The following is a 16,547-nucleotide window of genomic DNA, read 5'->3' on the forward strand; positions in this document are numbered from 1 at the left end:
TTCAACGAAGAAGACACCTCCTGACTTAGCAGGCAGCCCAAGCCAGAGTCACTAACATGGACCGGCAGAGGGTTTGTCTCAGCCCCAGAACCGTCTGCAGGACCGGAGAGCGCAGCAGCAAGACTAAGGGACTTCTTATAGATGTACAGTAGAGGATCGCCCAACACCAGAGCCTCCTGCTTCTCAACTACCTCCACCACTTTCCTCTGCCTGGCCAACAGCTGGTTGGCAGACTAGCAGAAGTGGTAAAGACTGGGGGAAACAGGGAAGCTTTCCATTTCTCCTGGACACATCCATCCACTGTTCTGCAGCACCTGGACTGGCTGCATGGGCTTGGATGCCCTCCTCACAGATTCTCCTCTGACTGGTTGCTCAGGGATTATTACCCCATCCACTTTTCATGACATGAAGACAGAATAACTATCTACAGAAGTCAAATGTAATGCTGGGTAAAATGTAGCTTGTGCTACTTATCTTGCGTTTTACTGGCCACGGCTGCTGGAAGTTCCTCTGTAATGGACGCAGCTGAAACAAGGAGTAAACTAGGAGAGGACACAGTTCTGGGTTGTTTCTAATGATCAGAACTGCTGTGTCAACAGTCATGTGGTCAGAGTAGGGTGAGGATGTTCTGCTTTCTTAGTTTTCTTGGTACATGGTGTCTTTCTGGAGCTCCAAGTCCTCATTCAGTTTATTTCAGCAGTTGCCTTGGATCTCTCTTTCTGATGGGAGAGGAACAGGTTATTCTTTTACAGAGGTTTTGACCTTAGATTTCCAAGATGTCATGTGATAGTAGTATGTGTACAATAGCCAGACTTTTGTTTTAAAATTCCTAACCTCATGACAAAATGTGAACAGTTGCTTTATTTGTATAAAACTGTTGAAATGCAGGAAGGCCCGAATGTGTTAATCTGGACTTTGGCCTAAAACATTCCCCAGAATATTTTTCAACTACATCCCAAGATAAAAGGCACTGTGATGTTGCAGCTACAGTGGGGAGAACAAGAATTTGATACACTGCTACTTACAAAGCATGTAGAGGTCTGTAATTTTTATCATAGGTACACTTCAACTGTGAGAGGCAGAATCTAAAACAAAAATCCAGAAAATCACATTGTATGATTTTTAAATAATTAATTTGCTTTTTATTGCATGACATAAGTATACGATCACCTACCAACTAGTAAGAATTCTGGCTCTCACAGACCTGTTAGTTTTTTTTTAAGAAGCCCTCCTGTTCTCCACTCATTACCTGTATTAACTGCACCTGTTTGAACTCGTTACCTGTATAAAAGACACCTGTCCACATACTCTATCAAATAGACTCCAACCTCTCCACAATGGCCAAGACCAGAGAGCTGTGTAAGGAAATCAGGGATAAAATTGTAGACCCGCAAAAGGCTGGGATGGGCTACAGGACAATAGGCAAGCAGCTTGGTGAGAAGACAACAACAATTATTAGAAAATCTAAGAAGTTCTAGATGACGGTCAATCTCCCTTGGTCTGGGGCTCCATGCAGGATCTCACCTCGTGGGGCATCAATGATCATTAGGAAGGTGAGGGATCAGCCCAGAACTACACGGCAGGACCTGGTCAATGACCTGAAGAGAGCTGGGACCACAGTCTCAAAGAAAACCATTAGTAACACACTACGCCGTCATGGATTAAAATCCTGCAGCACACGCAAGGTCCCACTGCGCATGTCCAGACCCGTCTGAAGTTTGCCAATGACCATCTGGATGATCCAGAGGAGGAATGGGAGAAGGTCTGTGGTCTGATGAGACAAAAATAGAGCTTTTTGGTCTAAACTCCACTCACCATGTTTGGAGGAAGAAGAAGGATGAGTACAACCCCAAGAACACAATCCCAACCGTGAAACATGGAGGTGGAAACATCATTCTTTGGGGATGCTTTTCTGCAAAGGGGACAGGACGACTGCACCTTATTGAGGGGAGGATGGATGGGGCCATGATCTTGGCCAACAACCTCCTTCCCTCAGTAAGAGCACTGAAGATGGGTCGTGGCTGGGTCTTCCAGCATGACAACGACCCGAAACACACAGCCAGTGCAACTAAGGAATGGCTCCTCCGTAAGAAGCATCTCAAGGTCCTGGAGTGGCCTAGCCAGTCTCCAGACCTGAACCCAATAGAAAATCATTGGAGGGAGCTGAAAGTCCATATTGCCCAGTGACAGCCCCAAAACCTGAAGGATCAGGAGAAGGTCTGTATGGAGGAGTGGGCCAAAATCCCTGCTGCAGTGTGTGCAAACCTGGTCAAGAACTACAGCAAACGTATGATCTCTGTAATTGCAAACAAAGTTTCTGTACCAAATATTAAGTTCTGCTTTTCTGATGTATCAAATACTTATGTCATGCAATAAAATGCTAATTAATTACTTAAAAATCATACAATGTTATTTTCTGGATTTTTGTTTTAGATTCCGTCACTCATAGTTGAAAAGTACCTATGATAAAAATGACAGACTTCTACATGCTTTATAAGTGGGAAAACCTGAAAAATCGTCAGTGTATCAAATACTTGTTCTCCCCACTGTGTTATCTACAGACAGTAGCAACCCAAATGAGTTCCATCTGAAATTTTAAATAGTATATTTACAAGTAGGATGGACTACTATTCCATAAAAAGTAATTCATTCTAACCAATTGAGCTGTACAAATAATACCAATAGGATTGCCTGATCTATAACATTATGATAGATGTAGGGCAAGCTTAGAGTACAATCTGAATGCTGTTACACACCAATGCTGATCAACCAACGTTGATGTGAAGTAACAAAGTTGATAACAACTGCCCAAGTAATTTATATTTCCCCACTATATCAGCTAGTTTCCACTAATGACAATTTTAGGTTTCTGTAGTTCTGAGCAGAACGTCAGTGGAAAACATTCATCCAAACTATATGTAACTCCCTGCTGAGAATGTTGCTGTTATCTTGCCGCTCATTTTCAACCAAAGGCTGAACATTTGATATGACTAACCTAAATATATATATTTTTTAACAGGTATTATAGTCATGTAGTCTGGTATTGCCAACAGCCATTGAGGAAACACTTCTGTTAATCTATGATGTGTCCAGTGGCAGCTATCAAGCTCTAAAATCACCAAGGCTTATTCTGAACATCTGAAGCACATTGTTTGAACACATTGTTTGAACAATGTTTATGGGTCAAGGCATAGCAGGTAGAATGACACGTTGCTGATGGCAGGGCACAGTGTAGCTGAGATGTACTGTTTGGACACTGCCATTGGATGCTAGACAACAGGGTACAGCAGCTTTCATTGATTTCAAAATAAGCGTTTACTCCGTGGTCGATGGCAGTGACTGACGTAGATGACGGCTCCATGGGGCTGTGCTCATTGCCTAAGATTGCCGTGGGGTGGCATGGTCAGCAGGAATGTCCTTGACTCATTGCATTCTAGCAACTTGTGTGGTCAGGTGCGGTCACTGTGGTCATCAGTCAACTTATCAAAATGGCTTGACATTCAAGGCTCCTAGGAGTTGCCAGGACTAGAAAGGGAACGTGGAGTACTTTTTAATGACAGCATTGTGCTCTGTTGAATGTGTGTAGTATGTAGCAACTTAAATACGGATGGCACAATGAGGCAACGTGCCAATGTATGTACCTACAGTACCAGTCAAAAGTGAATGAGTGGGTCCAAACGTTTGACTGGTACTGTGTATCGGGTACGTTTTGTTTCAACTCCGGGCTGGTACCCTGAAACTCACTCCAGATTAATCTAGAGTGAGCTCATGGTCACAGTCAGTCAGCACTGTCCCCAGAAGTGATAGGACCTCGTCTTGGAGGAGCTCCAGGGCCTTCCAGTCTCCCACCTGCCTCCACAAAGGCTCCTGTCCTCCAACTTGGTTCAACGGCTCTGAGTTTAGATGCTGTGGCTGGGCAACTTACAACAGGGCAGTGTGGTACTCACAGCTGTACTTAGCTTCCTGTTCCAAGAGGTTGAAGATGGTGATGATGATTCTCTTCTTATAGTCATTAATGCCTAGAATGGGCTGGACCTCCTCAGGCTCAGACCTTTCCTCTAGCACAGGGGTTTCCCAGCTCAGTCTGTGGAGAGAATGTGAAACAAATTCTGGTGTTTCCTGATGCATATCCTCCCCCGGGATCTCCCTCTGCGAGCCATTGGGCCCAGGCTTAGTGGAAATAGACTCTCCCATATTTTGACCTTTGTCTCGGATCACTGAATTGGGAAGAAATCTGAAGTTGAGCCTGATCCCAGATATCAAGCTCTGGTATGGGCTCGCATTCTCCAGGAAGAGGATTGGGTCCTTCAGGACATCATCCCCTGTGGCCTGTTCTAGAACTCTTGTAAGTAGCCTGACAGGCAAGAGATGAGGGAGATGCTGCCGCTAAAGCAGGCCAAGACGTCGCCCTGTGCATTCGCAAAACACACCAGTTTCACTGCGGAGCCCAGCCTGATTTCACTAAGCATGTTGACAGAGCAGTCCCAGATCTCCACAATCCGCCCCCCGGGGCCAGACCAAGCCAGCAGGCCCAGTTAGGGGCAGCAGTCGAAACAGAAGATGGGCTCGGCAGGGCTTCTCTCCCTCCACACACTCTCACGTAGGCAGAGAGAACCGGAGCATGTTGTGCCTGGGATAAATGGCAGTTCCACTTGCTCCACCCCCACTCTGACCGACCACATACTAAAACTGCCGGAAAATGAGGGGAGTCAGGACAGGAGCCTCGCTATGCAGTCTTCTGTGACCACCAGGAGCCGCGCCGAGCCCCTCCCGAATTCCACCCACTTCATCACCTTCAGGCTGCACCCAGTGTTGTTGAAGTGATGTTACTTGCAGCCACAACACTGAAAATTAGGTGGGGGACTGATGCAGGACGTAGCTTTCCCCTACGTGGAACATGCCCCTCACCTTGCCGGGCTCATCCACAGAGACCTTGATCGGTAGCTCTCCCCTGCGGCTGCACTCCTTCACCCCGGCCCATCCACAGAGGACGTCAGCAGGCTGCAGGTGTTGGCACGCGGCAGCACAGAGCTCACTGGCTGGGCGTGGGCAGGGAACTGGTGCAGCAGGCACCTGGTTTCCCAGCTCCACGTCTGCACGTAGCCGTCGGCGTCACCAGTGTAGAGGTAGCACTGCAGCCAATCCTCGGCAATGCAGAACGGCGTAGCGTAGGTGTAATGGTGCTGCTAGTGGTAGACTACGTGCAGTATAGGGAATGAAAGAACGAAAGTCAAGTTCATCTAGAGCAGGGGTGGGCAATTCATTTTTACAAGGGGCCACATGAGAAACCTGAATGGTGTCAGAGGGCCACACCAACGATAACTTGAACTTAATTCTGCTCAACTTTCACCCATTGTAAAATGCATCAAATTATATATTTTGAATAGCTGGTACTGATAATCGTAAGAAAAAAACGATTCTGTAAATATTTATATTCAGCGATGTGAAATTAATCTCCACAAACAATGAAAAACAACAAACAACAAGTTTATAGAAATACAGCAATACAACAAACAATAACTTGTAATGTTTTCCACCTCATTTTACCTCTTCAGTGAGAATAATCCAGTCTGTTCTGGGCTTGAACAAGGGCATTGAAATCTGGCTGAATGTCTGAGGTGGCTATGCGAAGGACAGCTAAGAGGTGGTCATCAGTGATAGAGGATCTGTGTTTGGATTTGTTGAACTTCATCACTGAGAATGTCTGTTCACATACAAAGGTAGATCCAAAGAGGACTAGAATCCTCTGAGCATGCCTCCTCAGGTGTGGAAAGTTCTCCTCTTTGAGGGAGGAGTAAAAGTCCAGCAGTGAGACTGACCTGAAGTGCTCTGCCAGAAGTGTGTCAGACTGCAAGTCAATGAGTTCCATCTGAACATCACTTGGTGCATTATCCACACTGCAGTTGAGTACTTGTGGATGTGATCGGCTGATCTTTTGGTTTCCTTTAGTGTTGGCAAGTGGGTCAGAATGTTGTCCTTCACTTGGCTTGAGATACGCTGCAACTTTCTCATGAAAGCCTTCACTGCACTGTACATCTTGCACTGCAGTTTGACATTTAGTTTGTTCATTAGTGCAGTCACATCCACAGCGAATCTGAGGTCTGCCACCCAGTCTTTATCTGAAAGCTCTGGCATGTTATGTCCTTTCTTAACACAGAAATCCTGAATCTGGTCTCTCAGGTCCCAGACACTTTTCAGTGCTTTGCCAAGGCTGAGCCACCTGACAGTGCTGTGATTGAACATGGTGACATAAGCTCATGTTCCTCCAAAAATGCAACAAATGGTCTGTGATTTAATGCTCTCGCTCGGATGAAGTTAACTGTTTTAGATACAGCATCAACAACATGGTTCATTTTTAACAGTCTTACATAACACTTCCTGATGTATAATACAATGCAAAAATGTCGATTTCTGCACAGGGTTCATTTCTGTCACTTTATCCTGCATTCTCTTTAAAAGTCCAAAATGTTTCCCCGTCAGATTTGGACAACTGTTGTCACACCTGCCAGCTTGTCCCATTTCAGTCCAAACATGCATTTACCTCTGTGAACAAGTCATTACCAGTGGTTGTCCCTTTCATTGACTGCATGGCTGCCAACTCCTCCGTGATTTGAAAGTCTGCAGTTATTCCACGTAAGAAGATGAGTAGCTGGGCGGTGTCACGTACATCGCAGCTCTCACCCAAAGCCAGAGAAAAATAGTCAAAGTCGGCCGCTCTGTTCTTCAGCTGAAGCTCCAAGTTTCCAGCGATGTCCTCAACCCGCCTCGTTACCGTGCGCTCTTTTTCTCCGGGCACAACAACGCAACAGAGTCCAATAAGCACTCCTTAATAAACTCTCCGTCAGAAAACGCCTTACTTTTTCTGGCGATTTTGTGAGAAATTACATAACTTGTCCCGACGGCTGCATCTCTGGGGGTGTGAAGTTTCGTAAGAAGTCCTTGTTGGGTTTGCAGTTTTGCAAGCAACGCATCCCACGCGCGCTCTTCATCAGACAGATTTCTGTATTTATCCTCATGCTTGGTCGTGTAGTGGCGATTTAAATTATAATCATTTAACACAGCGAACTGTGTACCACAGATTAAGCAAACGGTTTTACATTTAATTTCTGTAAATAAATACTTGGCAGTCCATGTCTTGTTGAAAACACGGCCTTCGTTATCAACTTTTCTTTTCTTAGCGTCAGCGTCACTTGTCGCTGTTCACCTTCACTTTCAGCTCACGCACGCATATACGTCCATACGTAAGTAATACAAACGTAACGCTTTTCAAAATAAAATTTCCAAAGGCCGAAAACTAAAAACCGAAACACCGAAAGATAAGATTGTGTCAGTTATTCGGTGGCCGAATTTTCGGTGCATCCCTATAATTTCTGATTGGCCTCACGCTGGCCGGACAGGGACGTACAAAGGGCCGGATGTGGCCCGCGGGCCGTAGTTTTCCCAGGTCTGATCTAGAGGCTATTGCCCATCGAATAAATCCTTTTCATTTTATTAAACCAGGGAGACACCTTGAGACCTAGATCTAGATCAAGTGTGCCCTGGGAACATTAATCCAAGAATAAAAAACAAATACAAAATACTTAAAATTTACATAGACTGTAAATTGTAAATTGAGGTTAGACAAAAATGCATTCCTGATCGCCTTTTCTTGAAAATTAAAAAGTGCAATTTTCCCTATTTTACCAAACTAGTTGTTTTGGTGTAGCGCATCAGTTGTTAAGTCATAACTTTATAAAACAAACGTTTCGCCGTCTTTCACAAGTTAAGACCTCAATTTACAGTAGGCTAGCTACGAAATCTTCCTCATCATTTGACTTAATAGAAGGTAACATTTATAATGTCTAGTTACGTTTACAAACGTTTTATCTGTTTGGTTTGTTTCCGTTGTGATAGGAACGTATTCCAGTCTGGTATAATTATTGTAAAGAATCCCATATTTAGTCAGTCAAGCTTTTCCTAAATCTTAAGCGGCTGTATCATATACTTTACTTAATTGAATGACGGTTTTACAGCCTTTTCCCTTTCATTTTGCTCCGTCATTATGATCACAAAGAAATCGAATCCTCGCGACAAATCATGGAACGAATACCATTGTTGTAAGATTATTGTCGGATCAACAGTGAATGTATTCGATGCTTATATATACAGTCTATGATTCGATGTAATAAACTGAATTTAATTAGCAAACCTACACCTACATCTTTTTGTCTCCATCCACTTCAAGGTTCTGCGCATTGTGCGTTTAGATGCCCTTCTGTGGTATATGGGCCATATAATATGGCCATAGATATAAACTGTTCATGGGCACCCCGCATTGTGGTGTGCCTGGACACGCTGATGTATATTGGCAATATATCCCAAACCCCCAAGATGACTATAAATCAGTTAACAATGCAATTAGAGCAGTAAAAAGTAATGTAATGTCATACTGTTGTATTTGGTCTCATGTAGCATGGCTATTGGCTTTCTGGATTTAAAACACCCAGTTTATATATATACACTGAACAAAATTATAAATGCAACTTGTTTTTGCCCCCATTTCTCATGAGCTGAACTCAAAGGTCTAAGACTTTCTCTATGTACACAAAAGGCCTATTTCACTCAAATATTGTTCACAAATCTGTCCAAATCTGTGTTAATTAGCGCGTCTCCTGTGCTGAGATAATTCATCCACCTCACAGGTGTGGCATATCAAGATGCTGATTAGACAGCATGATTATTGCACAGGTGTGCCTTAGGCTGGCCACAATAAAAGGCCACTCTAAAATGTGCAGTTCCATCACACAGCACAATTCCACAGATGTCAAACTTTTGTGGGAGCATGCAATTGGCATGCTGACTGCTGGAATGTTCACCAGAGCTGTTGCCCGTGAATTGAATGTTCATTTCTCTAACCGTGTTTCAGAGAATTTGGCAGTACATCCAACCGGCCTCACAACCGTAGACCACGTGTATTAACATCAGCCCAGGACCTCCACATCCAGCATCTTCACCTCCAAGATCGTCTAAGACCAGTTAAGGTCTCCTGAGACAGCTGCAGCAACAATCGATTTGCTTAACCAAAGAATTTCTGCACAAACTGTCAGAAACCGTCTCAGGGAAGTTCACCTGCATGCTCGTCGTCCTCATCACGGTCTCAACCTTACTGCAGTCCGTCATTGTTACCGACTTGAGTGGGCAAATGGTGGTCACACCATATACTGACTGGTTTTCGGACCCCCCTGGACCTCACCGGACCCCCCAATACAGTGAAACTGCACATTTATAGCTGCCTTTTATTGTGGCCAGCCTAAGGCACACCTGTGCAATAATCATGCTGTCTATCAGCATCTTGATATGCCACACCTGTGAGGTGGAGGGATTATCTTGGCAAAGGAAAAGTGCTCACTAACACATATTTAGACAGATTTGTGAACAATATTTGAGAGAAATAGGCCTTTTGTGTACATAGAGAAAGTCTTAGACCTTTGAGTTCAGCTCATGATAAATGGGGGCAAAAACAAAAGTTTAGCGTTTATAATTTTGTTCAGTGTACATATAAGTTGCAATATGTATTTCCAATGTCAGTTATTCAAGTGAATGGGTAAGTGTGTCCAACTATATCAAGTATTTCCTGTGTGGACCCCATGTGATCAAAACTAATTGCTTTCAAACTTGGCATTTAATGTCTTACTGAGGTATGTGGAAAAGGATTCTACATAATAGACTATGCACCTAAAATCAACATATTACACATCCAGCTCAAAATATTTGTTTAGTGCTGAAGTCCCTTATACATCTTTAAATGCATGAAAATGTTGCAAGCCACTAATCCAGCGATTGACTAAGAAAAATACACACACACACAAACACACACACATTGGACAGAGGCAAAGAACTCTGTGAGTCCATTGAGGATATGTGAACGGGTCCACTGACATTGAGAAAGGGTAAGAATTAAAATCTTCCTCTATAAGATACACGCTGATTTCTCTGGAATGTGGTTGTTTAGCATTTGCAAGTGATGGCTCACATTTGTCTGTTGATGTGTTTTGCCATGGTGACTGATTAGGCTATTAAGTACTTATCCTGCTGTTTTGTGAATGGTCACGATTGAGGGACATGTTGGGGAATTGGTCTGAAAGTCCGGATCTAGTCAGATAGCCTTCTATTGATACAGTATGTTCTGAAATTAGATCTGTAGGCACTGACCTGTAGAGATAAGTTAAGACACTTATGCAACAATCAAGTTACACAACCTGTTCTCTAAAATACACCACTAGAATTTTGGTTGAAATATGTGTTATGGTTGCAGGGTTGAAATGGGCAGAAAAATAATTGCTTGATATTAACCAAATATATTAGGTTTAACATGCAGATAAAAAAACAATTATTTACATTGTACCAGTAAATTCGTAAACATTCATTTGTTCAATCTGTGCTATTCAGTGCAATGTGGAGCTGCGAGATCCCAGTGCAGCACAATGCAGCTTGATGTGAACAAGGAGAGCACTGACTAGATTCACTGGAACAATCGGCTCTTTATCCCTCAGTCCCAGAGCGTATAGCTGTGCCTCCACTAGTCTGGCAACCCTTCCTCTCCTTAGCTCAACCAGGTTACCGGTTCTGCTGTGTGCTTTTTGAATGTCCCATTGGATTGACAGGATCATGATTGAACGAGGGTGCTTAATATGCCACACTTATGGTTAGCAGTTATTTGACATTTTATCCATCTAGCGGACGCATCTGAGTGAGAAAGACTTGAAGGAGCAGTCAGGGTTATGCACTTTGCTCAAGGGTGCAATGACAAATGTTCTGGTATTCACGTTAAAGCACTAAGCTGCCTGGTTTCCTGCATGATTAGTCTAAGTTTTGCCAATGACATTTTCGTATGCATGCTTCCATCTTACTCTCTTCAATCTCAGTCTGGTCATAAATGCAGCCATTGGTGGTTTGAAGCCAATCTAGTTCAGGTTAAGGTTACACATCAGTACAGAGGTCAGGGTTAGAAAACAAAAAAGATGAAAACGCTGATTTCTGTACACTTACTTGCTACGTATTTCCCCGAGACCAGCCTGAAGATACATACAAACCATCACCATTGACCGCCACTGTCTTTCTCAGGTGGAGATTCTGTACCACCGCAGCAGTGACAGTCCCTGTGATGGCCTCCTGTAGCCCCGCCCACAAAGGCTGGTTTGGTGAGAGGGGGGTTCACCAGGGGGTTGGGCTGGATGTCCTCTTTAGCGGCAGGGACTTTGACACACCTGAACATCTGTACTCCCCAAATGAAACTCAACAATGTCAGCAGGCCAAGTCCCATTACGCCTCTCCCCGGACACCCCCGAGACCCCTGAATATTTGGGGCACATACAGCCCCCCTCCACAGAGACCCGGCCCCAGGCCTGCCCCCCTCAACCAGTGCCATGGCTACCATGCGCACACCCTGCCCCTGCCACGTCGAGCCCTGGCTGTCTTCAAACCCTGGTGGGTAAAACAGAGGGGGAACCACAGGGAGGGAGGGACACACTGGTAAGAGACAAGCCTGGTGAGACAGAGGCTGTGGTGGGAGGGAATCTGTCTGGTGGGGTGTAGACTCACGTCTAAAGATTCTGGGTCAGTTGAGAGCCGTAGGGTCCCACGGTGGGGAGGATTAGGGGAAATGTGGGACACCCTCCCTTCTTCCACAGCCACTGGGTGACACACAACTGACATAACGAGGCACTGGGTGGGGCATTAAGGCAGCAATGCTTGACAGGATTTTGCTTGGGTAAGTCTCAGTGATGTTGGCGTGCGATTGAAGGACTAATTATGCATGCGATATGTGAGCTTGCACATCTTCATTGTGGGTGTATTTTTTTGGTGTGTTTGCGTCTGTGCTGTGTGTTTGCTTGCTGTATGTGTTTGTATGTGCTGGTGTGTGTTTCTGTGTTTCTACTGTACCTTTGGTTCTGGTATGTGTCTGTTTGTTTTGCCTGTAGTGCCTACAGCAGCCCTCAGGGATACAAGACTCATACATTGGAGAAACCTTGCATGCTTAGAGCCACTATCACATCCAGCTCTTCAGACTCCAATCACCCTGTCCAGGACCAGAGCCAGGATTTCCAGGAGCAGTCCAAACTAAGCCAGCAGCACTTCAACAAGCAGCAGCAAATGCCAAGCCTCAGTCCCGAGACTGCCCACCAGCCAATCTTCAGTAATAAGACTGCCTACCAGCCAAGCCACAGTCCCAAGACTGCCTACCAGCCAAGCCACAGTCCCAAGACTGCCTACCAGCCAAGCCACAGTCCAAAGACTGCCTACCAACCAAGCCACAGTCCCAAGACTGCCCACCAGCCAAGCTTCAGTCCTAAGACGGTCCACCAGCCGAGCTTCAGTCCTAAGACTGTCTACCAGCCAAGCCACAGTCCCAAGACTACCCACCAGCCAAGCTTCAGTCCTAACACTGTCTACCAGCCAAGCCACAGTCCCAAGACTGCCCACCAGCCAAGCTTCAGTCCTAAGACTGTCCACCAGCCGAGCTTCAGTCCCAAGACTGTCCACCAGCCAAGCTTCAGTCCTAACACTGTCTACCAGTCAAGCCACAGTCCCAAGACTGCCCACCAGCCAAGCTTCAGTCCTAACACTGTCTACCAGTCAAGCCACAGTCCCAAGACTGCCCACCAGCCAAGCTTCAGTCCTAAGACTGTCTATAGGAGTCTCACAACTTGGGAGCACAAGGTTAACACCATTACAGACAACAACACCACTGAGATCAACAACAGCACTCACTGTAACAATATCAAGAGGTGAGTTTTTGTGTCAGTTTGAGCTTAAGTGAGAGAAAGGATAATAATCTGTTAGTTAACAAAAGTGTAAAACCTGTGGATTATGTTTAAAATATGATTTGCTAGCGTTCTTTTTAAATAATATCTCTAATAAGTACATCCTAAATGCGTGTATTCATCCTAAATTGTGTATTCATCATTTCATCATAGTTTTACACCATTTAGAGAAAAGCATCTGTGAGATCTGAGTTGACAGGAGACTTTTAAGAGGATTCCTATTTAGGTGATCCAGCCCAGATTCATATTGTTTTGACGTTTATTGATTACGGTGCAGCTGAACAGTACCACTGTAATCAGACAGGTGGACATGACGTCCCAAAATGTGTTTGGTCAGCCGCGTGTTATGGCCGCGCTGCGGAGCCCTCACTCTCCACGACAGACCCACACAGACAGGAACATAGAGGAAGCCCTGAGGAGACTCATCGTACTAGACAACACCTCAGAGGACTCCAGGACAGACGCAGTGAGCTACACAAAAACACGGCTAGATGAGCAGATGTTGAATATTGTCCTAACCTAAAGTCAAGGAGAATGAACCTCCAATGTTGACATTGAGCCCATGTACACATTTAGCTAACCAAAGCTCTTGTCTGTCCCTCCTGTCCTCAAGTCCTGCCGTCAAAGCCTCTCTACAGAAATCAGTCTAGACAAGTGTCCCTCAGACTTCAGTCAGCCTTGTTCTCCAGTGTCTGACTGCCCAGAGCTGGAGGGACTGGGGGACCTGTCTGCTTCGGAGCAATCCCTGACCGAGGGCTGGAACCCTGGGCACAGCCCACCACCAGAGCCTGGCTGGAGCCTGGACTGGAGCAACCCGGTCAATGCTTCCAATGCCTATGAAGGTAGGAGTGTGTATGAGAAGCAGAGGGGTCTCATAAGCATTGCGTTAAAGGCTGAATTAGAATGGGATGAATCTGTGTGTGTTGAGTTTATTGGTCGTGTTCATAGGACAGAGGGCGGTGGAGCCGGTTTCCCCCAGCAAGCCACAGAGGCATGGATCAGACAGTGGACCAGCCAGTCACTACCTTCAGGGCTACAGTGTCCAGCCCATATTAACAATGTAGGCTACTCCAAAGCCCCCTTGGTTATCCAGTTGTGCATTTTAATTCACCTTCAGCTTTTGTTTTTAAGTTCTCCCATGTTTACAAGATAATTTGCTTTCCTTCCAGCCCAGAGTGTAGTGATCTGGCAGATAGGCTTCACCACCTGGAGGAGCTACTGAGACGGTTGGAGGGAAACCTGGATAAGGTGAGACACCTGTTACCATTGTGACACATTAAAATCACGGACAGATCTTACTTACACACTCCACACGTCTTCTATCTCTCAAAACCTACTGGATAAGGAAACCTGAGGTTTTTCCCCTCTGACCTTTTCCACTGGGTTTTGAGGAAAGGGAGCGAGAATGGAAGTCGTATGCTATAGATCGTCCACCATGTGTTTGTGAACACCCTCCATTTAAATAACACCATGACGTCTGTGGCATCAGGAGAGACAAGACAAGGTAGCCTTGATGGAGGAAGTGACAATTCTGAGGGAGACCAACCAGCGCCTGTGGGAGGAGTCTCTTTCATCCAATGAACAGCTCCGTAAACTCAGTGTATTGTTCAATGTGGCCCCAGGAATGATGCCTAGAGAGAGGGAGAATGACCAACAATACTGAAAAAAAGGAACTGAATGGACTCCATCTTAGACTGGGTAACATGTATATGTTTTAGGACGTGATGGTCTAGAATGAAGACATCACTGGAAAATTAGAAATACAACACAAAGGTGTCAGGTGACTATGGGGTGAATTGGCTGAACACACAAGTAGTAATAGCATTACCAAACTGAGGGCAAGGATGTACAAAGAGATAACATAAGTCTGCATATAGAACAGGGTAAAACCCTGATCCTGCAGGAACACAGCCACTTCACATTTTTTTTCTTCAATTTAACCAATCTGGAATATCCACTGTTGAATATCTGAACTATTAATTTAGCTCAGTTAGTCTGATGCCAGTTAGAAAAAATTAATACAGTACCTGCGGCACTCCAGGAACTTGGTTGATTATCCCTGATAAATTATTTACTAATTTCCAACAATAGACACTTAACTTCTCATAACAAACACAAGACAAAGTAGGAGCAGGCCACCCTGTCATCACGAAGTGGAGATGACAGGGAGGAAGGAGCATTCAACTCATACACGGAAAGGTGAAATGGGTAAAGGAAAGATGAGAGCATAAACAGTTATGGGAGCAAGGGGTGTGGCTTGGGGTAATTGGCAGACTCTAGTGCAGGGCTGCCCAACCATGTTGCTGGAGATCTACTGTCCTGTATGTTCTCTCTTAAACCCCATTTGTGACTAACCCGGATAAGCTTTTCATCCAGCTAATTATTAGAATCAGGTGTGCTAAATTAGAGTTGGAGAGAAAAGCTACAGGACAGTAGGGTTGGGCAGCACTGCTCTAGTGACATTCTATAGTACAGCGAGTGAAATACAGTTAGGTCCGGAAATGTTTGGACACTGACACAATTTTCATAATTTTGACTCTTTAAGCCAACACAATGGATTTGAAATGAAACAACTGAGATGCAATTGATTTGCAGACTTTTAGCCTTGCTTCAAGGGGTTAAAAAAAATATATCTTAAAACGTTTAGGAATTGTAACCATTTTCATACACAGTCCCCTTATTTTAGGGGCTCAAATGTAATTGGACAAATGAACACAATCATAAATAAAATGTTCGTTTTTAATACTTTGTCGAGAATCCTTTGCAGGTAATGACTGCTTTAAGTCTGGAATGAATGGACATCACCAAACGCTGGGTTTCCTCCTTTGTGATGCTTTGGCAGGCCTTTACTGCAACGGTCTTCAGTTGTGGTTTGTGGATCTGTCTGCCTTAAGTTTTATCTTCAGCAAGTGAAATGCCTGCTCGATCGGGTTGAGATCAAGTGAGTCACTAGGCCATTGCAGAATATTCCACTTCTTTGCCTTAAACATTTTTTTTTTGGCAATGTCTAATCTGGCCTTTCTATTCTTGAGCCTTATGAATGTGGTGAACCCTCTGTATTTGCTCTCGTGAAGTTTTCTCCTTATGTTAGACTTGGATGACATGCCTACCTCCTGGAATGTTCTTCACCTGGCTGGATGTTGTGAAGGGTTTTTCTTTACCATGGAAAGGATCCTACGATCATCCACCACTGTTGTCTTCCATTGACATCCAGGCCTTTTTGTGTTGTAGAGCTCACCAGTGTTTTTCTCAGAATGTACCAAACTGTTGATTTGGCCACTCCTAATGTTCATGCTATCTCTCTGATGGAATTTTCTTAGGATGGCCTGTTTCACTTGCATTGAGAGCTCCTTTGACAGCATGTTGTGGGTTCACAGCAACAGCCTTCAAATGCGAATGCCACACCTGGAATCAACTCCAGACCTTTTACCTACTTAATTGATGAAAAGATTATGAAGGAATAGCCCACACCTGTCCATGAAAAAGCTTTTGAGTCAATTGTCCAATTACTTTTGGTCCCTTAAAAAAAAGGGGGCTACATATTAAAGAGCTGTAATTCCAAAACCTTCCTCGAATTTGGATGTGAATTAAAGCTGAGATACTGCACTTTAAGCCCATATTCATTATTTAACTGTAACTGGAATGTATTTATATTATACAAAACTGTCAGTGTCCAATGATATCTGGACCTAACAGAAACAGGAGTAAAGAATGGTATCAAGACAGACCACTTACCTTTTAATA

The 16,547-nt window shown here is 44.5% G+C and overlaps 1 protein-coding gene across 4 annotated transcripts; it reads left to right on the forward strand.

The window, feature by feature from the left end:
- Positions 1–9,839: 9,839 nt before the first annotated feature.
- On the forward strand, positions 9,840–15,783 carry LOC105026979 (signal-induced proliferation-associated 1-like protein 3). 4 transcript variants are annotated; one of them, XM_010898833.4, is made up of 8 exons: positions 9,840–9,929; positions 11,104–11,511; positions 11,961–12,767; positions 13,104–13,269; positions 13,417–13,645; positions 13,752–13,863; positions 13,973–14,051; positions 14,293–15,783. In XM_010898833.4, exons 2-8 carry the CDS (start codon positions 11,144–11,146, stop codon positions 14,464–14,466), a joined length of 1,935 nt encoding a protein of 644 aa, XP_010897135.2. In that variant the 5' UTR covers positions 9,840–9,929; positions 11,104–11,143; the 3' UTR covers positions 14,467–15,783. The 4 variants fall into 4 exon arrangements, with proteins under 4 accessions (XP_010897135.2, XP_010897136.2, XP_010897137.2 ...); XM_010898834.4 differs by having other exon boundaries at positions 11,970–12,767; XM_010898835.4 differs by having other exon boundaries at positions 11,104–11,466.
- The last annotated feature ends 764 nt before the right edge of the window (positions 15,784–16,547 follow it).

The sequence above is a fragment of the Esox lucius genome, chromosome 7, assembly GCF_011004845.1.
Source record: "Esox lucius isolate fEsoLuc1 chromosome 7, fEsoLuc1.pri, whole genome shotgun sequence".
Classification (NCBI taxonomy): domain Eukaryota; kingdom Metazoa; phylum Chordata; class Actinopteri; order Esociformes; family Esocidae; genus Esox; species Esox lucius.

Coding starts and splice junctions, on each gene's coding strand:
- LOC105026979 (XM_010898833.4), top strand. CDS start 11,144: ATGGCCTCCTGTAGCCCCGCCCACAAAGGCTGGTTTGGTGAGAGGGGG. Junction 11,512..11,960: donor AGGGAGGGAGGGACACACTG/GTAAGAGACAAG, acceptor TTTTGCCTGTAG/TGCCTACAGCAGCCCTCAGG. Junction 13,270..13,416: donor AGGACTCCAGGACAGACGCA/GTGAGCTACACA, acceptor CCTGTCCTCAAG/TCCTGCCGTCAAAGCCTCTC.